The 25484-nt window shown below is 44.6% G+C and overlaps 1 protein-coding gene across 1 annotated transcript in view; it reads left to right on the forward strand.

Moving 5' to 3' along the window:
• Positions 1-25484, forward strand: part of fgd (faciogenital dysplasia) — a 53625-nt gene that overhangs the window by 6164 nt on the left and 21977 nt on the right. The window contains exon 2 of the mRNA XM_084552491.1: positions 24721-24891. Within this exon, the coding sequence (XP_084408617.1) occupies positions 24721-24891 (171 nt within the window). The remainder of the gene's footprint in view (positions 1-24720; positions 24892-25484) is intronic.

The raw sequence follows: 25484 nt of genomic DNA on the forward strand, positions 1-25484 counted from the left end.
TAAGCTGAGACTCCTAGCTAGGAATTTTTAGGCTGAGTTAGGAGCTCTCTGAGAGGATTCTCAGAATCTTTAGGAATACCGGCACTGATCAACACCTTGTGCCTTTTGTCACGTTTTTGTTTTTTTTGTGCGCGTGCGTGTGCCTGTATCAGGCTGCATCCTGCTGGGGATGGCTGCTGCCATCACGAAGTGTCATTGCTATGGGGTGGGGGTGCGTGGTTTAGGTGGGTGCTACATGTCTAAGTAACATATACACGAATGCCAGGTCCAAAAGTTTCCCAGCAGAACACTGAATTGCCACAAGAGGGTCAATGTTATTTACTTCTCCTGTCAGTGGTTTTAATGTTGTGGCTGATCAGTGTACGTTTGTAAAAGAACAATAATTAAATGTCTAAATTTGTGTGTTGCAGTCGTTGATGAACACACTCACTCGGTCAGAAAAGAGAAGTAAATGTGGAAGTGTAATACCCGTAGATAGACTCATTTTTCCACTAGTTGTTATTAAATTAATCATTACTCATTACTACTTTCACTCATTCTGATCAGGGCAGGTTGTTTTTAACATATATTAATAATTAAGTGGATATGAGCCTTCAAAGAGATGTTTGTTTGTGTGGGTGTGAATGCGTCTGATGTGATTCTCAGTCAGATTCGGCACTCGCTCGCCCCTTTCGTCACTTCCAGCTCAAAAAAAAAAACCAAAAAACCAAGATGGCGACGGCTGAAAGCCGAACTCAAGGCTTCAAAACAGTACAAACCAGTGGGTGATGTTTCTGTGGCTATGTCCATTTCCTTTACGCGCAGTCTATGATTAGAACAAACAAGCTAGTTTCTGAATCATCTACCAGCAGAAGTCTGCTTTTCTGCCTGTCATAAACAGAGCTGGGCTGAGATCTGTGCTAATTATTCTTTTTTTAAATTACGTTTGTGACTTTATTTGCTGGCTAGGACTAATGCAGCATAATACAAACGCCACGCCGTAAACGCTGACTTCATAGCAGCCATAAGGATCTTTTTTAGGTGGTGTTAATTCGGCTGTTTCTTCAAAGAGAGAGAGCTAATTATCGGATCACACCAGAAAATCACACTGCTGCCTGAGTGTTTCTGCAGATTAATAGGAGCGAGGCGGAGCTTGACAGCGGGGATAGCGGCGGTGTCGAGTCGAATGCTGTTTGGTATTAGGATGTTTCTGTTCAGCGTAGCAGTCCTTCCTGCACAATATGTTTATACTGGAGGTCTCTTGGCTTAGGGTCTGGCTGACACACACACACACACACTCACACACACTCGCACACACAGAAGGCGGAAGTGACCTAGTTTTCCTAAATGGTACCAACTGTTGAGGCCTTCTAGAAATGAGCAGAATTACTCGGTGTCACCCAATAAAGGACTGACATTTTAGATGTCGAGCATTGCCCCAGAGACCAAATTAATCTCATCCCGGCCGTCTAGATGTATCAGGTTGTATGTAAGCCAGATGCTCGTCTGGAGAACTTTTAAGCTGCGCCGAGCGGGGGTGCTTATTGAGGATAATTTATTCTCTACGGCCGCTCTAAAAATGGAGGAAAAAAAACAATCTGAAATCACCAATTTCGCTCGGAGATCTGGACCCAGTTCAGTAGCATTTCCCACCCTAAAAGTGTCTCAGCCGCGGGGCTGTAAGGTCACTTTCTCCACAGCCTTTTTTTAGTGTCTGTCTGTCTGTCTCTTCTTTAGTCTGCTGTCTGCCTCGACCTACCCTGATGAGGGGGATTTTCCTGGGAAAGTCATATGGAAAGAAAAAAAAAAATACAGAGCCTTAATAGTAAAAGCATGTTCCATTCTATTTCTCTCTCTTTGTGTGTGTGTGTGTGTGTGAGAGAGAGAGAGAGTGTGTATTTTATGAGTTGAGCCCCCTTTCTAGCACACTGAAGGCATTGTGTTTTTCCTCTCTGATCATCAGAAGAGCAGGCTCTCTGGAATCAGTGCTTCCTGTACACACTGGGGTGAGGCAAGGGGATCTAGAGAGGAGGGAGGCAGGGAGGAAAAGGAGGCGCCAGGTGGAGGTCACCTCTAGGTTAAGCAGGGTGAGCATCAGCATGCTGGAAAAATGCTCCTTAGGAACTGTACTGGGTGCAGTAGATATGTTGACAAAGCAGTGCGTCTTGGTGTTAATCCTTCAGAAAAGAAGTATTATTATTTTCCAGTGTTTCTACATGCAAAGAATCCCATTAAGAATCTCATTTAAAAATAAATAAATAAATGTAGTCCATTGTCTGTATAAACAAAGCCTGATATGGCCTATTCCCCTGAACCATAGACATCCATCACTGTCCAAAAATGTCAGTGAGCTCATACAATACTACTGGGTAACATGATAAATTGCACCAATGCACCAGTTCTGCGGCTGAAAATCCATTTAAGCAATGTTTGCTAGAACCTGCAGTTACCACCTGAACGTATAGATTCATAATCTGTTATTTATTTTTTTTTTTTAAAAAGTGTTCATCCTCAGCAGGAACCATCTGATTGTTGTGATTTAAGTGATTAAACATCCACAGCCTCGTCTTTCCCCGCTCATATGCTGCTTTTAGAATGGTGAATGGTCTTATATTTATACAGGCGCCTTTCTGCCTGCTGGTGTGAGTAACGACACATCGTCCTACTCGTTCACACAAACGCTCACACATTCACACACCAGTACTAGGCACTGGGAACAACTTGGGGTTCAGTGTTTTGCTCAAGGACTCTGGCGTGTAATCCATTCACTGGGGATTGAACCGCTAACCCCATGGTTAATGGAAAACCTGCTGCACCTGCTGAGACAGGTCAAGTATTGATATTCCTATGTCATCCACTGTTGGACGGGCTCTTGTGTTTTGTTCATGATTTATAATCCTCTGGGCAGAAAATCCATATAAACCGAGCAGGCATAATATTATGACCACTGACACTGACAACCACTTTCTGTTGCCAGACACCACAGGACACCCTCAGAAGGCCCATGTCCGTTCTCTGATGAGTCACAACTGTTTTGGAGGCACAAGGGAGACCTACACAATATTAGGAAGGTGGTCATAATGTTATGCCTTATCGGTGTATTTCTCTGTGATTAAGTTTTTCTTTTTTTAAAAACAAGATAACATGATTTCCTGTAGACTGTTACTGTCTTGTTAATGCTTTCAAGGACACTCACCTTGAGATTTAAGCTGCTGAGAAGTGAAGCATTAACAAGCCGGTCAATAAGGAAGCGCAGGCCTGTTCCTTATTGTGTTTCTCATCTTACTTGGCTGCTGCTTGTCTGTCAGTCATTCCACTAAAAGCGGCAGCATCCTCTCACCGGGAGCATCATTTCCTGCATGCTGATGGTGAAAGTTTTACATTGATATTGATCCCAAGTCTCCAAAAGTTGAATTTTGTACTGCAGTGATATGACACCATGCAGCAGCTTCCTGGAAGGTTGGAAATCAATGTATAAATTGATATGCTGCAGAGAGTGGTCAGCGGTAATGTAAACTGTATATGATTTGCAAACTCCTCCAGGACATTTTATCCTTGATGTGAGGTTAAATCCCCCCCCCCTTCCCACCCCTCAGCCTCCTCCTCCTCCTCCTCCTCCTCCTCCTCCTACTTCAAATCACCACACACACTCTCCACCGTTCACTCACCTGACCTGGCCGTAAACCATGTTGTAAATGTCCTCCTAGTCTGCCTGATTGCAGCCAACAAAGGCTGCCTGTGTTCGCTTCTCAATGCTCTCTCCCTTGGGTGCCCTCTAACCCCAGACCCCCTCTGCCCTGCCCTTCTGTTGTGATTAACTATTGTTTCTCTATTTCCTCTTCCTTCCTTTAATTCTGTTTGTTAGCAGACAACAAGTTTCTGCAACTAAAAGCCAACCCTTATGCAATGTTAACTTTTTTTTTGTTTTTAAATCTTTGCCACTTTCTACCGGTGGGCTTCACACACACACACACACACACACACGCACACAGCCTCAGGCGTCTGTCAGTCAGCAGGAAACTCTAAACTTTTCCTTGCTCTATTCTCCCGGCCTCTCTTCCCCGCCACCAGTCTTAGCCTGTCACGGAGTAGCTCCTTTTAAAAGTGGCACGGCTGTTTGAACAGGGCTCTCATTTAGTGCGGTATAAAGCACGACCAGAGTGTGAAAGTGTCGTATTGTTTGCAGCCTTTGTGGGAAGGATTCATGCATCTTTATGGTCAAGACTCAAACCTCTATGAGCCCTGTTTAGAGGAGAGATGCCTCTTTCACTCATAACGCTTTGTGTCACGATTTATTATGACTCCAGATGTGCAACCAACCAAACTCAGTAATCCTGTCACTGAAAATCCCTCCTCTTTTCACGGTTGTCACAAATGCATGAAATAAACCTTCACAAACCTCTGTCTTTTATTTATTTTTTTGATTCTATGATGTTATAAGGTGTTGTACTTTCCCTCTGCAATGTTGCTTTGCTGAGTGTACAACTGTTATCGTACCACTAGATGGCACTGTAACGTTATTCCTGATACATTCTTAAGCTGAAAAAGGAAACTATGACCTTATTCTTTATATATGGGCTTTAAATCTCTACAAGAGGTCTTAAGATCAATATTCTGCTAAAAAAAATATGGATATTTGATCAAAAACTCAAATATTTGCTTTTGATTGTTAGTTACTGGTTAATTTGACCACTTACAGCATTCAAATCCGTGTTTTGTTAAAGCTGACATTTGTAGAAATACAAAAGTTAGCATCATGGAGCGGTCCCAGATTTATTCTACAGCACGACAACAGCTGCAACCATATAACCAGAGTACAAAAGAGTCTGACAACACATCGTATGGCCCAGACAGAGCGCTGATCATCAGTCTCACGCGAAGAGACAAACTGAGTCGGCCTGAAACCCCCAGAGAGCCGTGGAGATACTTAGAACAACCTACTTTCCGAGTCACCCTTAAAATGGTACACCTTAAGGGAACACAACCCAAAAAGGTGGGAAGCTACTGGTTCAAGGCTCGTTTTATTAAAGTCTTCCTCAATACAATAGAAGTACTATTAAATGTCTTTGCAAACCGCTGCTCAAAAGTAATGTGCTTGCGACTTTTGCACGTCCGTTAGGTCGTTGTGTTCGAGGCAATGACGCCGCTATCTGGCCACCGTCTGGGCCGAGCTGCTCTCATTCTCGGTGACATAGAGGCTCTTCACACCGAAGGTCACCCTGGCCGCAGCAGCCTGACTCTCCGCTTTCTCTTCTCGTTTCTCTTATTATAGCCTGCGCTGCCCTTCGGACGATTTATCATGGTCTGCTTCTGTAATGACTTTCTGAAGCCTGATAGCTCTGTTAAATGAAAGCGACTCTTTAAACTGCTGAAGTTGGAAACGACTTTTCAAAAGTCGTAGTTAAAATTTCCCCCGTCCTGAAGCGTCACCCGGACCCTCCTTTTGTTTTAATTTGAACTTGTGAGGTAAATCATGGCCTCTCCGCTGCACCACCCTCTCCCAGCATGCCTTGCCCGGCTGCAGCTCTCATCACAGGACAGTCATAACACCCTGAGCTTAATGAGGAGATGAGAGCTACATCCACACAGATGGATCCTGTTCCTGTGGCCCGCTGTGGATTATCTTCCTCCAACAGTTATTTCAGGCTTTTATCCTTTTCTGTGTGTTTGTGTGTGTGTGTGTCAAAGCCCTAATTCACTAACAAGCACTTCATTAGGTTTACATCGATCCTGAAAGGTCAAAAAGCAATAAAACAACAGCGACCGCCCCGGGCTGCTTGGCATCTGTGTTTCATTGCATACGTGTCCGTGTGTTCATATCTGCGTGCAAGCATGCGTGTCAGCTGATTCCCCAAGAAGCTCGCACTCTGTCTGCTGCTCGACGTGCCTGCGGCTAAATCATCGTAATTAATTTCTTCCAAAAACATCCCAGACAGACGAATCGTATGTACAGTGTGTAGGCTGTTAAACTGCCAACTATCACTGCTCCTCAAAGCTGAATGATGGGTCTCATTAAGTGAGGACACACACACACACACACATGTGCAGGCCTTCTGCAGCACCACCCTGCTGCTGCTGCGTCTTCCTGCGTTGAGTAAAGTGGTAAACAAAAGCAAAAGAGCTTGTCGTCTTCCTCTGATCTATTTGACAGCTGGGAGAGTGTGCCAGCAATACACTTACAGGTAAAGCACTCATAACCACAACAAGCTTCAAACCTATTATAATAAGTAGCTTGTGTGCTTGCTTGTCTAAATGGCACTAAGTGAAGGATTGCATCGTTGTTGTCTCTAATCCTGGGGAAGGAGTGTGAGGGGGTTGCTGCTCTCGGTCTCAGTGTTTGTGATAGCTGAGCTGGGATAAATATGTTGAGTCACTGGCTGCTAGATGCTTCGGATGTTTTGCATGCTGCCTTCGTCTCTCACAGTAAAACCAAATATCCAGATTTATGTTACTGCAGCTTTCCACCTGCAGGTGATTGTACTTAAGATGCTTGTTTATCATGTAAAGTCACTTCCTTTCTCTTGGGTTCCAAACGTGCACAGAGACACTTGAACTCAGCGTCTGTCTGTCGCCTCGCAGGTAAAGCTGTCAAGGTAAACACACTGAGAGTTAAACGGTGTTGGTTCAGTGAAGCGTTGGTCGTTTTTCACGCCGCTCTTTTGGGTGTGCTTTACTCGTCTGTGCGCGATCCATCACGTCGCAATGCTGCTGGTGACAAATGTCCTCTTGTGTATTCCTTTACTAGAGACGCTCCCATATGACACACATATCTGCTGCCCCCGCACGCCCTTAAACACAACCTGACGCATGAAACCTGAGCTTGTAATTTGGTTTTACTGCAGCAAAGGTGCAAGCTAGACTAAAGAGTGGAAACGATATGCAGTTGAAAGGTTTTATGTTTGTGTGCAAAAGGTTGCTCTGCATGTTTGCCCCCTGATGAGTGAAGCGGCCCGCATCGGCGCTTCCGTCTCTTTGACCCAACATACCTCGTGTTTTTAATTTTGTTTTGCGCCGAGGCCTCTCCCCATTTGAACCATTTATTTTTTCACTCTCTCTGTTTCTCTTTCTATCTCTGCTGCACTGTAATCTCTGCTGAGCCGTATATAATCACAGGCCATCTGGGCGCTGTAGGGAGAGATGAGCCTGCAGCTCGTCAGATGACCAAACCCACCGTGGGTGGACGCGCGCTCGCGTGCGCATCACACACACACATACATATATACACACAGTCACACCTTTAATAGTTACAAACCATCACACGGTTGTTCACTTCCATCACACCTTTCAAGACCGCTCTCAAGGACATACACACCAACCAAACAAAGCACTGCAGTGTAACACAATGGAAATGTACAGCCTGGCAACAACAGATCCCATCTCTCTCAACACTATTGATCCTCCACAGCCTGAATGCTGTACTTCACAGCCGATGGAGCACAGCCGAGCTAAAAGGAAAAACACACTTATAATAAAAAAAAAAATATCTACTAAATGAAGTGTGTAGACTGGCACACAATCCAAATAACACATTCTCTGTATTTGTTGCTGAATGTTTCTGATGTTGCTTCACTGTCTCCTGGTTTCCTTGCTCATCTCGTCTGATGGGCTCCACGAGAGCTCGCGGAGATCATTAGTGAAATGCTGATGGCTGCTTAATTTGAATACCCACCCCTCCTGTTTAATGGTATTGTGAAAAAAAAAATAAACTGATCACATGGTGAAATATCTGAAGCCCCCTCTTCAGATTATTATAGTTCCACCAAGTTTCATGCGTTAAATTGAAGCACATCAGCAAAGACAGCAGCTTCCTGAGAGTATGTAATGCATTAAACTGAAGTTAACAGTAAACACCAGCAGCACCCACAGCGACAAACGTGCTTGTCAGTAAACAGTGCCGTTGGTAATTATCCATTACATATACATGAAGCATAAGGCTGATGAATATATCACTTACAGAATTTGTAGTTCCTTTGCATTGTGTTAGTACTAAAACACACTTTAAACTGATTCATTCATCATTCATTAGATAATCAGATGAAAATGGTTTTGGGATATATCTTTTGTGTTTTTTGTGTCATCCAATGATAAATCCTGGTGTTGCCGCAAAGCAGTTTTTCTGATTGATTTGCATCAATTCAACAATTCAGAAGAAACAAAAGTAAAGAAAAATAATATAAACATAATGTAAATCCTGATGTTAATGCTCCACTAAGTCTGGATTGAGCTTTTGTCAGGACATTTTTGCCATTACATTTTTTTTTATCTTCAGATTTATTTTCCGTTTGCTTTGCTGCTATTCCTAAGAGATGCAGTGTCTCTCTTACTTCCCTCCAAATGTTCTGACTTTGCACCCACCGTTGCCACCACGCTCCAGGGGCCTTGAAACAGCAGGAGACTGGCGTAGAAATAGGCTACCTAGATCCAACCACCCCCAGCCGGCGCGGCTTTAACAGAGTGGGACGGCAGTTTCTAGCGCATCGGTTTTCTGTCAGTAGGGTAACGTAGATGCACGGATTATGGCGGGCACCAGCCTCTTTGTAATTCAGATAAGACCTCTCCACCCCGGCAGATAGGTTTAAATATTAATAATGAATTAAAAGATCCTCCTCTGGGTGAAATATTAATGACTTCTTCTTTAAAGAAGGGCTTCGGCTCCTGAGAGAGGAAGGATGACAGCGTGCTTGTTGGAAAAAATTAAAACATCTTTTTGATGTTTTTTTTTTTTTGTTGTTTTCTAGTTTGGGGTAGAGGTGGCTGTCAGGGTCAATATTTCAGCAGGCAGGATATTTGGGAATGATCGTTAAAGAATCTTTTATTCAATAGACCAATAAAATCTGACACACCTGCCTTCATTCATAACTATAATCTAATCTTATTGGCCTCTGAAAGCTCTAATTGATCCCTCTATTGAATCTTTGTGAGTGCAATTCCCCCCAGAGAAAGCCGATCCGGAGGCTTAGCGAGTCGACATGAATGTGTGTCAGTAACAGTGGAAGACTAAAGCTGCGTCCTTCCCCGACCTCTGCGTTCTGCTGAGGTTTGTCTGGTTGTTGTGTCTTCCTGGCACTGCGGGACCTTCAGAGACGAACGTGAAAGTTTTTCTGTCTCGGCTTTAGCTCGTGACAATTTTGTGTACCAAGCTAAAGCAGCAGTGTTTAGATTTACTCCTCTCTGTTGTCCTTCCGTCCAAATACTTTTTTGGGGAAACGTCTTGCAGTCGGGTCAACATGCTGTGGAATGTGAATTGTCTCCATGACAACAGCCCAGAGTCCTCCTTCCGGCTTTCATCCGCGGGGTGCATGCCGAGGCAACCAAACTGAGTGTGCTGTGGCATCAGCTCACTGATTGATCTGCGCTATTTAGAAAATACTTATTTATCTATGCAAATTTCCGTACCAAGTCCCCTCTGACTCTAACTGGGCTACGTCCTCAGTGAGTCTGAGTCGGTCAGAACTAGCTGCGAAGTGTTTGTTCTGATCAAACTCGACTCAGTCCTTTGAAAGCCGGTCGACAGAACTTTGGCAGGCGTTCAAACAGCATTGATTCTGCACTTTGCATATTGTTGACAGCATTGTTTTGCATGTCCCTGTGTTTATTGCGGACCACTGGAGTCTTAGAAGGCGATGAGCTCTGGCAGCATACAATTTCTGGGCACTATAATCCACAGACAGAAGGGAGAAAAGAGACGTGATTTGTTGGCACTGCCTCATTGGTTGACATTTTTCATTATTATTTTTTTTTATATATTAATTCCAGAAAGAAACACATCCCTTTTCAGATTTAAAAACAGACTGTGGCTGATATTTTCCATCCTTGTGCAACTGAGTAACACGGGGATGGAAGGAAGTTTGTGTGGGTTATTGGTGATCCCGCTGGGCAGATGTGTGACAGATGTCTTGCTTAGGTCAGTGGAGCGCTGAAGATTTAGACTGGTGTTAGTCGTCAATATCCCAGCGACAGAGACCATGAATAATCACACAAGTTTCTTCTTTTGTGGACAGATGGAAGGAGATCATTGTTGTAATTAGTGAGAGTAGTGAAGGGGGACAGAAGGGCAGAGGAGCTGTGCCAGCTTTTTATATCTCCTCTTGTCCCTGTCAGTGAATCCATCTCTGTCTCAGTGGGCTTATTCCAGTCTGTGACATGAAAAAGAGTCTTCTACTTTGAGCGGTACGCTAAAAAGAGGTAACAAGATGGCGAGAGGTTCAACATTCCTCTCTAACCCACAGCTCACATTCCTCTCTTTGGTGTAAAGAGGCGGCATGAGCACCATGCCTCATTAGATAACCCACAAAGGCAAGGCTCTATTCTTATTTGAAATTGGGTTATTTGGTTTGCCCTCCAGGGTGGATGCTGCTCTGATTTCTTATCTAAGATTTTACCTCGTCAGGTCTGCTGGGTCCAGCGGATGGCTCTGCTTTAGTGCCGCAGAGAGGAGTACCTGTTCCCCCCCGTCCAGTGTGATGCATAATTCACTACACTGAGAATTTCAATCAGTCCAGCAAGAGGTGGCCTAGAATAAGCTACAGGAGGTGAGGAGGTTTACGCAGGAGGATGTAGTTATCGTCGCTTCACCACGAAGACAAGAGGATCAATTGGGCCCCATTTTAACCCACTTTCAGCCACTCTCAGCTCCCCTCCAATTTTAAAGCCCCCGTGTTTTCTGAATTTAAATCGGGCACTGCATCCCATCCCCCTCCTCCTCTCCACGTCCTCCATCTCTTCCGCTCTTCTCCTCACAACCCAGCTCTAAAGCCCTGTTATCGTTTTTGGAGCTGGGGATATTCCAGCAGTGTTTCCATGGTTATCCGTGGCATTCGTCTGTGGGTTCAGAGCCGGTGTCGGGCCAACGTCACCCCGTCTTTCAGGCCGGTGTCAACTATTGAGCGCGTAGAGGGGGGGCCACGGAGAGAGATACGGAGGGACGGGGTGGTTGTAATTATATGCGCATATGAAGAGAGCAGCTTGGTCGCGTCATCCTGGCAGCTTTTGTGATCAGCGTGTCTGTGGGGGGAAGTCACACAGTGATGTGGATGTACTCCCCGGAGACTTGTGGTAAAGTAGCTTCCCAAGAGACACGACGACATGTTTTATTTACACATCAGAAATACAAATTATATATGTATAAAAAGAACCAGTCGACTAATTTTAGATAACAGATGGTTTGAGATTCTCCTTTTTTTTCAACCAGAAAAAACAACAACTTTGAAAACAACAAAATTTCAGCTTATTCCGTGTGACTATTTGCCATCTTTCTACGTTTCACATCATTATAAATTGAATATATTTGGGTTTGGCGAAAACAAGACATTTTTAGACCATTTTATTGAGCTCTTTTCACTATTTTCTAAAATATCATCTTCAGAAATCTTATTTATGAGGAGAATTATTGATTCCCGCCTTTGGAAGACTCCTCATTACCTGAAGAAATTCCTGTAAAACCTTCCCACCTCTCTAGTTTGCTCATATATCCACACACACATGCAACAACTGTGCAGGCACACCCACTGATACTCACACACACTTCCCCCATCCTTCATTCAGCCACTTTTTCTCCTCTCTCCCTCCTCCACTCTTCCCTCTCTCACTTAACTCTCCCCTCCCTCTCCATCTCCCCATTTTTTTCCCTCTCCCTCCCTCCTAGCCAGCCTGGGCCGTCATTAGTTTCCATGGTGACAGTTAGGGAGGCATTATTGCCGGCTGAGAACTGCTCCTGGGTTCCTTTCAGAGCGGTGGCGGCGGAGGCATTGTTTAGTCCGCGGCTCTGAATGGTGTGGGGATCAGGACGGGGAGAGCGTAGGACAGGAGGAACGCATCTCTCTCTTTCTTTTTTTTTTGGGGCAGGGACTGTGTGTTTGTAGACGGTGAGGGGAGGAGGAGAAAGAGGAAGAGGAGGGGGGAGGAAAGAGGAGGAGGAGGAGAGCGAGTGAGAGACAGAGAGAGAGAGAGAGAGAGAGAGAGGCAGCGTGGTGGTTAGGGAGAGCCGATGAGGGAACAGGAGTAGTAGCAGCAGCAGACTCATGCCGTCTCCCTGAGAGCACAACTATAAAACATCCTCCTCGTGGCTGGGAGGACGAGGAGATCGGATTCTGCTTTTTGAGGTTTTTCTTGCGTCGCACAGCAGGAGACGACAGGAACTACTGACATTTCAGAGGGAAAACTGAACTAACATCGACGGTAGATGGCAAACTGAGTTTATCTGGTGAGTTGCTAACGGCCCTTCATCATCTCTCTGTGTATCTTCGTGAGAATGAGTTTGGATTCATGTGCATTTTATTTGTATTTTAGTTCGTGTGAGGCTAAATGTTAAGCAGGTGCTGCTGCTTCACAAAATGTGTATTCCTCCAAACCAAACCACAGTCTGGGTTGTGTTTGGGTGTGTGGGCTCGCAGCTGTCTGCTGAATGTGGGCTAATTCCTGCTGCCCCCTGAAATATACATGGCAGTCTGCATGTTTTATTGAGAACACTACATTGGGGGCAATTTTCTGCTGCCTTGATTCTCAGATTCCCCGCAGTGTTGTTGTTTTTTTTCCGGGAATTTCGTAGTGGGACAGCGTTTCGGTTCCAGTTTGTTTGGTTTTTCTTTCATCTACGCTGCCGTGGATAATTAGGAGTGAGAGCTGAGCCCTCCGGCTCCTTGAACAAGTGATATGTGGAGCGTAATGTGGCGAGCAGAGAGCGGTGCCAGCGTGCCATCCTTCTCTTCAATAAAGCAGCATTATTTTTTGCTCTGACAATTTTACAACTTCCTGTCAGCGCGAGCTCAATGGAGGAGCGGCGGTGATGACCACTACGAGCTCAATGATGTCATTACATGGCAGCGTGTCAGTGATTCCTGAGATGATTTAAAGCTTAACAGGTCGTTATTCACCACCCGCTAATATGTTAGTGTGTTTGTTCTTTTTTTTTTTTTTTTTTTTTGCCACACTATATAATTTAGCTGACTGGGGCAGTTGTCTTAAGGAGAGGGGAGTCTGAGTTTCCATGACAACCGACAGCAGCTGTGCGAGCTGAGGCCAAGTGTGTGGCAGACACTGTTGCATCGCCTAGAGACCGCGGGACTCGGTCGAATCAACGACCTTTTGACCCAGATCAATGGGATGATGCTGAGCCAAGCAGCCACGGAGTCTGTCTGGCATGTATACAGTAGCACGACGCCCGTGTTGTGCAGCTGCTTACAGTTCGTGGATTATCACAGGCTTCGCCGCACCGTCAGAGTGGCCTCGTCCTCTTGTCCACATATCATAATATTGACATTAGATGGATTCTTCTTAGTATAATTAAAGAAAGTGTTTCTTCACGTAATGGATTTCCTAATCTTCTTAGTCTTGAAGCAGGTCATTTTAAATATACTGCACATAAAAAGCTACATAACAAAATTATACTGCTTGAATTAGCACAGTCTCTTACGGTGTGTTGCCTACAGTCGTTAGTTTTTGTCTGAGCTTTCAAAGTGTGCCCAATTTACCGCTGCGTTGCTAAAACAAATGACCAAACTGATTTTACACTTTAAACACTCTGGCAGTAACTGGTCATAAGTCAAAAGTGAAAAAAGAACCAAATTGGCTCCTCTATGACAAACAGTAGTCTCAACAAAAAACAGGCAATCACGAGCTGCCAGACAGACCATAAACACCATAAGTTGATATTTATGGTGGGGCTGCCGTGTAGAAACCGTCTGTGCCGTGCTCAAGGCCAGCGCCCAAAGACTCGCACAGTAACCTTGTGTAAAAGGCAAAAGCCAGGAACCCCTGGGCAGTGGAAAACGTAGTGAGTCATGTTTCACCCATTTTCCTACATCTGGGCAGGTTTACTTTTAGAGAAAGCCAAAGGAAAGGATGTCTTTAAGCCACAGTGTCCACAAGTATTTAATAATACAGGGGTGGGTCTGTGACTGTGAGGAAAGTCATTCTGTGGAAGCCAGTAGCTTTGATTAGCGCTCAAGTACGCCTGCGCCTGTGCGCTACCTTGAAACCTCCCTCCAGAAAATATTGTGAAGTTTCCTTTTTTATTATTTTGTCCACTTCATGTAAAGTCGTCAAAGTCATGCTTGTGGTTTTCTCTCCATTCCTTTGGTTGAGCCAGGAGGAAGGAAGTGCTTCATATATTGGTCAGAGGCGCTGGAGAACTTGCGGTGACGCTGACCAAGACGCATGCAAACAGGGAAAAAAAAACACACACACATATAGATGCCGTGTTTAACAGTGAGCCTGATTAGAGTACTCCACCACCCTGGTAATTATACCCACCACTTCCTCTTAACCCAGGCACCAGGGGTCTTCTATCACTGAGAGCTGGTGGTGGTATTTCCTGCGGTGTTGGCAGCGTAATTATAGGAGTCAGCAAAAAGAAATTTGGAGTGATTAGATAATAACGGATGAGTAGACTGAGATGGTTGCCACTGTCTTAACCGGAAGAAGCCTCACAGTTATCGGAGTAAAGTAGAATTTTTTGCTTACATTCTTACAAAACTCATCTTTATTGGTCATATATATACACACATACAAGGAATTTGATCTCTACATTTACCCCTTCCATTTGTATGCACAAAAATAGTACATTTGGAGCAGTTTAGGGGGTTTTAGGTGTTTGTTTAAGGCATCTCGGCCGTGGACACAGGGAGATTCGAAACCGTGACCTTACAGTCCCAACGCTGCTCCTCTAACCGCTCTAACACAACTCCATTCTTTAGTTTGAACACAGTGTTTTGCTTTCTAGTATCATGTGCATGTTTGCGTGCGTACGCCTGCGTGCGTGCGTCTTTTACTTCTCCATTCGGTCTGGGCAGCCAGTCGGAAAGTGTTAGGCGCTCTCTTGTCTCCGCTCAAGCGTGTGTGTTGTCTTTGTACAAGACACTGGCATCCGACTGGAGGAATAAGGAAATCACACGCAAACACCCCCTGCCGCCGAACTCAATCAGGAGTAATATTTGCATCTTTCAATCTGACCTCCTTCAGGAGAAGAGGCCGCTTGCTTCTAATTGTGGCCTCCTGTTGTAAAGTAACAACTTCAAAAGCTCAGGCGTTTTTTTTTGTGTTAACGCTGAAACTGCCTTTGTAGTTGTGTCCTGCTGCTGTGGAGAGGATGAGGGATGGCTTCCAGAGGCCAGTAACCAGATATTTAATGATTTGCTGCTGCAGGGCATGGTGCGAGTGCGTGTACAGTACAGCATGTGTTTATGTCCGTGCACACGTTGGTACCCAGACAAAATATATTTTCCTTAAGGGATTTTGACCGGTGAATCTTTTCCTGCCATATTCACATCAGTGGGGGGGCAGGGGGGTTTTAATGTCTCCTCATAAAGTTGAAAGTCAGTACCTGTCCACACGCATGGAGCTGCTTGCAGGAGCTACCATAAATGGTAAATTTCAGGACACTAAGCTGTCTGATGTCTCAGTTTTGTGCTTCACATAGTCTGACTCATGAGTCTCAGCAGCAAAAATGTGGAGCCAAGGAAGCCTGGAAATGGGAGCGAAAGGAAGCGTTTACGTGTTAAATAATTGGTGAGATGAAGCCCACTGGGGCTTAGCAGCTCTCTAGAAAGGGCTCGTATCCAGCGGTTTTATGCATCTCTGGTGTTGACCACCAGACAACAAGTAGCAGCAGCGAGAGCAGCCCTCTAATTAGACTCTGTTAGATACATTTTTTTTGCCTCACACTTTAAAACCACCCCCCCCCCCCACTTCCCCAGGAGACAAAGCTGACGCAAGAAACAGAGGTGATAGATGACAGGGTGGCAGAGCTCCCTGCTGCAGGCAATTATGGATCTCTGCAGCTCGGTGTCTATAGAGTTTCAGCGGGGGCTGTGATTTAGCCAGCGGTCATGTGAAAGACGATACGGTAGCCAGGGTAGATGCTAGAGCAAGTGTAAGTTATCCACTTCATGGCGAGAGTGTGCACAGCGCTTATGGCTTTAATTTTGTCGTTTCATTTTAAAATGAAGCTACTTAATGTTGGAAGGACAAACCGCAGCTGATGGTAGCAAAAAAGGACTGAAAAAAAAAAAAATGAAATGTGCAATAATGAACATGTACGCTGAGTTTAACGTCTACTTTTTTTATTTTTTACACCAAACAGTCAGTAGTTTAATCAAGAAAATTGGATCCTTACTTTTATATACATGAAGCTCATGCATGACTTACATGTAAAATACATTATGAATTATAATGATTGCTTATTTTATTCCCATAGACATGCCTATTATTAAAAGCTCAGAGGGTCAATTGGATTATAGCATAATCACCGTCTACATCTTTCTAGCTCAGAAGACTGTTTTCATGCAGGAGCAGTTCTGAACCCCTGTGAATTGTGAGCGTTGAGACCAGCTTCCCATGTTTGACTAAGTGCATAAGAAGCTGGCCCTGGCAGCCCTTCTGTCTCCTGTGTGGGTACACGATTGTGGCTCTGTGCTCTAAGTGGAAATACTGGAGCCATTAGAGAGGAAACAGGAGCCTTTATTAGTCTGTCTAGTGTACACCTGGCTTCTATAACGGCCTCAAACAGTGATTTGTGTTTGCTCATGGTCCTTGGTATGTCTTGGCTTCTTGCTATCATGTCTTAGCTAATTCTGCACTCCCCCAGCCCTCTGCTTGAAAGTTTCCATCCAGGACTCCTTCCTCACAAAATGGTCATTTAGTCTTTTTCCCCTTTTGGCGTTTAAAAGTGTTTAATGGCTCGGTTTTCAAAGTCGAGTGACTCATCCATGTAAAGCATTTTGTTCGAAGTTTAGACAGCCTGACGGGAGCTGCTTTCCTCGGATGCTCCTTGCCGGAGAGATCCCGTTGCTGACGCTGCCTTTCAGGAGCCAAGTGACATTTTGAAAAATATTCTGACGTCAGAAAAAGGCACGTTGGTGTCGAGTGCGCAGTGACCTTTTTGTCTCTGTGTGTACGTTGGTGAGAGTCCAGTGTGTATCAGCACAGAGGAGCAGCAACAACGGAGGAGACTCAGCCTGGCGTCCGGTTCCTCACCCTTGACCTTTCATTTTCATCAGCCCTTTACGTCTACACGCCTTTTCAGGATCAGACCAACCAGACTGGACTGAACCGGACTGGGCTGCGGTGGGCAGCACAATGAACTGTACTGGGCAGGGCTGTGCCGCTCTGGGACTCTTTGACTGTCAACAGACTCATAGACACTCCTGTCCACATGCTGACATCCGTCCTGCCTGGAACAGATGCAGGGTGGTGCAGTGGGCACCCTTCCACCTCACCTAGCCCTACCACAGCTTTAATAACGGAGGCTGTGTCAGGGGGACAGAAATATGAGAGTTTTGCAGTTTAGGTAAAGTTGTCAAAATGCTTGTGGTGGATAATGTCAGGAAGGAGTGAAGATTAGATTGATGAACTAAGGATGTAACATTTTACACGTTTTCTGACAGCAACATAATACCAACAAACGGAGAATACTTGCTACCCGTATCTCCATGTCTATGTTTGTCTGCGTCAAAAAATAATGGATAATAATCTTGTTTGAGCTTTCGTCATTTATCGAGCATAAATACAATTCTCCCTGTGCTCTTCTAGGGTCTAACAAAACATTTTTCAGTAATTTAAATCTTTTCTGCCACTACCGTTTCCTTTCTGCATTGATTCTTCTGCCAGTTATGTCTTTGATTTATTCTTTTGTCTGTGAAATGTCAGAATGTAGTGAAAATAATTTCCCGCTCCCCACGCTGATGTTTTTTAAATGTCACGATTTATCTGACCAAAAAGATTCAGGTTGTCCTTATGTACGATAATAATAACCTGAATCTAAATATCAGATCCTCACATCTGATACTTGTTGAAATGAATAAATGTTTTTGGTGTTTTAAAATGACTTTTATTCATATATCAGAACAGATGAATCAACTAATTGCTGCAACTGCAGTTTAGTAGTTAATCCAATCACATACACATAAATGTACATATTTAGAGTGAGGTTGTTTTCGCTCTAATTTTCCCGTTTTGCTCATCGTAAAAACACCTTTTTTTCTAACAAACATGTGCTGGAAACTTTGGATTCAGTGAACAATCTCTGCGTGCACCACTTCCCTCTGTTGTTCTGTTGGCTTTTCCAGAGGTGTAATTCTGTGGCGGCGCGAGGTGTGTTTTGGTCGCCTGTGAAATGTTCTCTCTTTATGGGTTGCGTTTTATTTGGGAAAGGGAGTGATTTGGTCGGCCGTGTTTTTTTTTTTTTTTTGGTAGCTGCTCAGCGTTTCTCTGCGGCGGAACACTTTTCAGTTTGGCTGTAAAACGCTAGCAGAGTCTTAATGGCAGCAATGTTGACATGAGTGAAGTGTCAAAGTCGTTTTGTGGTGACGGCTGCGGACGGGCGTCTGTACAGTTTAGCGGGCGGACTCTGCGAGGTGTGGCGTTTACATGTGTATACAAACACATATGCTCCTGCGTGCGCTCACATGTGGTGGATGGCGTGCGGTTAGCTCCAAGAGATGCTGTGCTCAACATGTTTTGACATGTTTACAGTCAGCATTTAATCAATCATGCAGGTTTTGAATAGTCCTATCTGGTGCGATAGCCATGCCATAGGCAATGATTGGTTAATCCCGCCGGTCGATTTATGGTAAAATAATCAATGCCTTCACACTTCAAAGATGCTTAGTCATTGTGAAGAATGATCGAGCCTTGATGCAAAGGATTAACCTATATAATGCTCATTATAGCGTGGCCTTCTGAGGACAGGGAATGATTGAAATTTGTTTTGAAAAAGCTATTTCAGGCTATGGGTGCTGGTGACTCATGGAGCAGACCTGTGTTTATTGAGACCTACCCCACCCCCTATGGGAATGGAAAGAGTTGGAATATTTTTTTCCTGCACCAGCAGTTAGACATACTCTCTACGAGTGAAGATAGGATGGGATCTCCTTCTTGCCCTGATTGTTGTGGAGAAAGTCCGGTTGGAGTTTTCATGTTGTGCAGTGAAAGCCACCATTGAGAGCCGCCACAGAAGGTTTCAGTGAAGCTTCAGTAGTTTCTGGGACAGTCGGGCAGTCTTCTCCACAGGCAGGTTTGTAAACCCCCTTGTTCTCCTGTGTGTGCGTTGCCCTAATTGCCAATCTGTGGCTGCTTCCTTTACAGTAATGCTCTGGGCTACAGCGCTGCCAGCATCCAGCCAAACAGAGGCTTGTTTCTCCGCTCCGTGCCTCGTAAACGTCTGGTTATAGCGGTTGTGGTGGCGAGGGGAAGCTGTGAATTGGAGAGTGCAGCCGTGCTCTCGAATCACATGTCTTAGAACAAATATTAAACTTTTATCATCTCTGTGTCATGTCCTCTCATCATTGTGCTACTTACTGTAAGCTCTGAGTCTTTTCCTGTGACTTACACTTTATCCGTGGTGTCTGTCAGTCGTCTGCTGATTGCATTGGCCTTGAGTCATTGTGTAGGGAGAGGGTCAGTGAATGTGTCACACCTCACCCTCAGCTATTCTTCAAAACAACTACTGGAGACACAACAGTTGCTATGATATAAAGGACGCCGCCCTGCCCATCCTCTTGTCTGTGTACGGTGTTCTACTTACTGACTTCAGATTTATTGTTTAACAGGACAAGGGCAATTTTATCAGCTTCTGCTCAAAGCAAACAAAGTTCTTTATTTACCATGACCTACCTGCTATATTAGCAGCGTAAATCTGCACGGTTGTCATGACAATAGCCTCCTTCTTGGTTTCTCAGAGCACAGTGAAGCACAATTCTGTCTCGAGTGACTTGATTTAGTTGTAGGCTCCACGTGGAGACATGGAGGATGCCACTGTGATATTAACTTGTCAGTCTTTCTTTATATTTAGCTGGCCGCACTTGTTGACACTTACAGTGTATCATTACAGGAACTGGAAGCAGATGGGCCTGTTTTTTCCCCCCCGCTATACATAAATATATGTAAGCTTGCTGGCACAACTCATTACGGCGCTGTGGTGCCTCTGTCATGCTTGAGACTTTCTAGGAAAACCACTTAACTGTACTTTAAATTATTCACTAAGTCACATCCTTTCTTCTGCTCTTTCCAGCCGGCTGCTGCTTCCTCACCCGCTCTCCAACCTCTCGGCCTCTCTCCCCGTCTTATCCCCCTTGAAAATCGTACGGTCCTAATCTGTAGGAGCTGCTGAAATCTTCCCACTTAGTGTGGGAGACATGTCAGTGTTCCTGCTGTGCCCACCGACCAGAATTAGGGGGAGAGGAAAGACCCAACAAACGGGTTTGGTCACAGATCATAGATGCCAGAGAAATCCTCTGCTAATTCTCAAACAACACCATATATATTTTCCGCAGAGGGCTCCGCACTAATGGATATGTTGAAAAATAAAACGTTAGCGGATGCGATTATAGAGCATGATGGGAAATGTGATCTGTGGCCAGATACTGCTGTACATGATTATGTAGCTTTTGATCTGCTTGTATTCATGTGAGTATGACTGCATGTGTTAATAAAGCCTGTGAGAACTGGGAGGTGAAGATTTGTTGGTTTACGAGGGGAAACTACTGATTGTCAGCTGACTGAGGATCTGTCCCGCTGTGGATCCAGGAGCAGCTGTTTTCACACTGACACTTCATTGGTGGGATTGAGCCCCGTGAAGTGATGATCCACCCAGACTGATCTTTTTTTTTTTTTATTCTGGTTGATTAGCGTTCAGTTCTTCTAATGTTGATGCATTTTAATGTTTGTGAAAAAACTGGAACAATAGATTTACAGTCGGTTTTCAGACCTCTCTGACTGAATGATCCACTTCTCTTGATACAAAGGTGGTGACTATTTAGACACATTTATATATTCTGGCACATTTTTAAAAGTCCATTGTCCTCTCTGTGATTAGGAAACCTGTCATGTTTTTGATACACTTTATCCCACTCTCCCTGTGTGCTTATTATAACAATACCGATGCAAATATTTGCGTCTCTGTGGATTTTTGTCTTTCTGGATTTTTAACCATCAGGGTTTTAGCTGAAAATTAGATCAAGGTCCATAGCTTCTGTCTCCTGCTGCACTGGAAGGGGAGAGGCGAACAGATAGGAGGAGGGGATGTGGAGCTAATAGCTTCAGTCGACTTCTCTGTCATCTTTATCTCGCAGAAAAACAGCATGACGTCCTCAATGTGTGTTTGTCTTTCAGATTTTAGACATTGAGTGTCACTCAATGACCATTAGAGCTATTGGATACGAGACTGGCACTCTTTGGCTCAGTCTTTCAGAGTAACACACTCCAGAAATCGGATCAATATCGTTCTGAACAACAGAAGAGAGAAACAGACTGAGTGAAAGGAAAATGTATATAGAAGCCAGAGGAACTGGGAGATGTGACACGCGAATAATGAGGTACCACTCTCAGAAAGAGTGTCACAGAGATTCAGCCGCGTCTTGGCGGGGGAATTGTGGGGGTGGCTGGCTGGTTGAAGTTATCGGAGCGAGGTTGTCAGCCCCTGCTCGCCAGGGGTTGGTTTGCGGGCAGGAGACCTGATTGACTGGCTGTCTGAGCGGGGAGAAGAGGCTGAATGTGAGTGATCTGTCTCCCAGACAGCGCTGGGTTGGGAGGACTGTACTCAAGGGATGATGGGTAATAAATGACTCTGAGGGGGTCGCCTCAGGGCTGACGGTGACTGACAGCGAGCTACGCTTGTGTATTTTTTGCGTGCATGTGCGTTTTGGGTGCCTTGGGTGTTTGAGGACAAGTGAAGGGCTTTTATAAAAACAGCAGTCGTTATGGCAAATGATGGGTTCATTTTCAGCGTTATTTAGTTTATTGATTTTAGGCCCTAAAATCCTAAAACAAAGACTTTTTGGGATTTGCAAAAATTTGTTTTGCTTGTTTAGAAAAATTCACTGCTATTTTTAAGAGCCCGTGTAAAGCACATATAAATTATTCCATAGCATTGAGTACCGTACTGAAATCTAGCATTGATTCCTATTTGACTCCTGTTTGTGAAAGCACAAAGGCATCACTGTTACCTAGTGACATAAGAGATGCGTTCCTAAAGTTTCTCAAGAGAGTTTGTTTCCGTTTCTCAGTGTGTCCCTTTCAAATACCGTAAAGTGTCTAAATATTTCTACAGCAGCCCTTCACTATTGTTAGAAATGCACTGTAATGCAGTCTTTCAGGTTTCAACTCAAAATATTCGCGGCTGTCTCGGTGTGCTGTGCATTCTGTTCATGTCTGGAGAGTGAGTTACATCACAGCCGTGAATGAACAGGTAAGCCGGAGGATTGTTTATGACTTGTTTTGTCTGGATACATGGTGACTAATCGTGGAAGAAATCGTTACTGCGGAGAAAGCTTGTCACTGTCAGGCACATCCTACAGGGCGCAGTGGCGATGTTCTCGCACGCTTAATTTCTAATTGTCTTGACGGGCGGAGGATGTTAATGACTCATCCTTTTTGTTTTCACAAAAGCCCTCTTAAAAACTACATGTAATATTACTATCATCACTTGCCGTCCAAATCAGTTAGGTCGCTGCCTCAAAACCGCCGTTGGTTATTGTCAGGTGCGGCTGGATGTAACTCTATGCTGGGATTACCGTGCTCCACAGTCACGTCACTTTGGCCCCGGGAGGAGGTACATGGATCAGGTTTGGCAGGTGAACAGACAGGTGCAGTTCCTGGAACACCGCTGGGAAAGGAAAGGTGTTTGTTTGGGCGTAATGCAGGACTGAGCTTTGGAGGACTCTTTAGGGTGTGTGTGTGTGTGTGTGTGTTTGACTCAAAGACTGGTGTCGGTTGTGCACTTCACAAAACTGGGTGGGCAGGATTTATTTTCATATTGACTCGGCTGTGTGCGAGGTTTTTCTATTCACTTCTCCTTCTTCCTCTTTGGACTTTGGATATGTGAAACTGGACGAGGAGGCGAAGTCATGCTCTTTAACGACTCTGCTCTCTCCTGACCGTGAGTTCTTTTGTGTTTCTTTCTCTTCTCTTTTTCACCTTGAAATCACTGTGATATATTTTACTTGCTCACATGTTTTACTGTGTAGATCTCTAGTACAGCAGGTGGCTTGTGTTAGTTTATTCCTGGTTTGTGAGATTTTAATTAATAAAAAGCGGGAGTGTCAGCTCCCTTCTCTCGCTCTGCTGTGTCGTCAAGTTCCTGTTTGGTGTTAAGACGGTTTGATATGAGGCCCAGGTTGTGCTGTCAGGTAACCATGGCTACGCCGTGTTTCCATAGGTACGAGCCCCTATGCCTCCACCTCCCACTGCTGTTTGTTTTTCCCAGGATAGACCACTGCCAGTCTCGGGTCAAAGAGTTCTTCACTCTGCGAGTCGTTTGGCTGAAGGACATGTCTGCTCTCTTAATCATAGGTCAAGCTTTTCCTCTGATTCAACCCGAGTGTCATCTCTGATTTAGAGACGGCATTAGCACAAACAAGAGGCTACTTTGCTAGGAACCAAGTGCAGGGATGGTCAAATATCAAATATAAACTTACCCTACAGTAGGATTTGTGATCTCGGTGCTCATCGGAGCTGAGAGGGCTGTTTGATTTGTTTTCCCCTGCTTCGCTCTTATGCCGCTGTGGTGATGGTAGGAAAGCCTGCAGAGTGCCACATGGGGCAGACGGCGTAACAGGACTCATTACTGACTGAATTTCCTCCTTCCAGTGCCTGGAGCACATCTGAAAATCACCAAATTAGATGTGCCAGGACTCTAGTGTGTGCGCAAAGAAACATTTGGTGTGTCTCGATCGAATTCATGAAGCCTGAAGGAACAGAGCTATGTGACTGTGGTTTGCATAGTTATTGTCGTAATCTACTGAGGGACTTCACTTTGTTCATATGAACAGATGTGACGGTAACAGTGATGCCCAAAAGGCTGCTGAGGTATTCACTATGATGGGTTCATACAGGCGTGTCTTCTCCATTAACTAGACCTCAAAGATGTTGACACCGCGACTGATTGTAGGGTCACTGCCAATCAAAAAATACCAAAATCAAAAATGGCTGAGAATGTGAATGTGCAAAAAAACGTACTGCAAGATATTCAGATTAAATTTTCGTCACTAGAGTATCTTTCATTCTTGCAGCAGGAAAGACGACAACAACCTTTGAGTGTATGGTGATTTGAAATTCATGTTAAAATCAGTGCAATGGACTCTTGTAATGTGGTTTTGTTGACAATGTCTTTGCCATTGTCAACAAAACCAACAAAAGCAAGAGTTTCCTGTGACGTCAGATTGAGAACCACAGAATTCTGTTCAGGAACTGAAAGACCATCTATAAAACACGCTGTGCCACTGGCTTTCTTCATCACTGTACACATGGATGGACGTTTATTTTGATCCCAAATACACTGTCTACTACTACTGCATGAAATCTACTGATGAATTTCAACCCTAAAGCAGCATGTTGTATCTCGGTTTGCTGAAGTCTACAGTGCTTAGATATTTTAGGTGAAAGCTTTATGTCTTTAAGTCTTATTGTGGGATTCGTTAGAGAGTATGGCAGGCCTTATTCTAAAAGCAAATGTGCAGAGAAGATGAGATGCATTCAGTCAGATAAAGGTCAGAGAGTGTGAGAGAAACCAATATGCAGCCTCTGCAGCTCACTGCTGCCTCAGGCCTGGTGTCAGAGTTTCTCCTCTCCTCTCTGGTCCCAGTGCTCTCTGTTCGAGGGCGACACCCTGCAACACACTGAGCTCAAGGTCATTCACCGACAGCACTGATACTGAACACCACTGCATTGCTATTGCGGGATTATGGCATGCATTTAGATGAAACTTATTAGAGTGATCAATACCTGATATTGTCTTTCTCTTCTCTGCAGACCTGCCTGCCTCCTCTCTGCAGTACCAGTGCGGATCAGTGGACTACCAGTGTTCCCCGCGGCTGGTAAAGAAAGGTCCGTCCCCCAGACCATGTCACGACAAGCCTGCCATCAAACCGCGGCCTCAGCCCTCCACCTCACCCAGACCGCCTACTGCACAGAAACCTCAAGGTAAAATACTGCATGCCCCCTTTAAGGCCCGTTTTGACATTGGTGCTTTCATTATAATTGAAAGTTGCGGCAATATCCGACCCCCGCTATTGAGCTGTCATTTATTCTTCTGTGACAAACAGTTGTTTGTCTGTAACCTGGTACTTGTCAACTGTCTGGCCTCACTCTGCCACTCACACTGCTCACTAGGTCACCTCTGCAGGAGCTGCTGGAGTAAAGCAGGCCAGTGGATCCCAAGTGTTTGTGTCCTGGCACCATTCAAAGAATGCTAAAAATGAACAGCATGTGTTATGTTTAGGGAGTTACTGAAAAATGTACTAGGACATTACACGACAGACTTGGCCCCGATATTTAAAATGCTCACAGCTGCAAGTACGCCGGAGGAATGTGGCAAACATCCGAGCTAATAAACAATATCTGATCGCGATTAGCATGAAATTCATGCAGATGGATAACAATCATTTCCTTATTTCATGTTTTGATAATGATGGTAGGGAGTGCCTCGTGTCTTGGTCCAAATTTGTTTTGTCTTGATTGAGATGGGTGGTAATTTACAGTTATTTATTGAGATATCTGCCGATCAGCCATAACAT

This window comes from Chelon labrosus (assembly GCF_963514085.1).
Source record: "Chelon labrosus genome assembly, chromosome: 10".
NCBI lineage: Eukaryota > Metazoa > Chordata > Actinopteri > Mugiliformes > Mugilidae > Chelon > Chelon labrosus.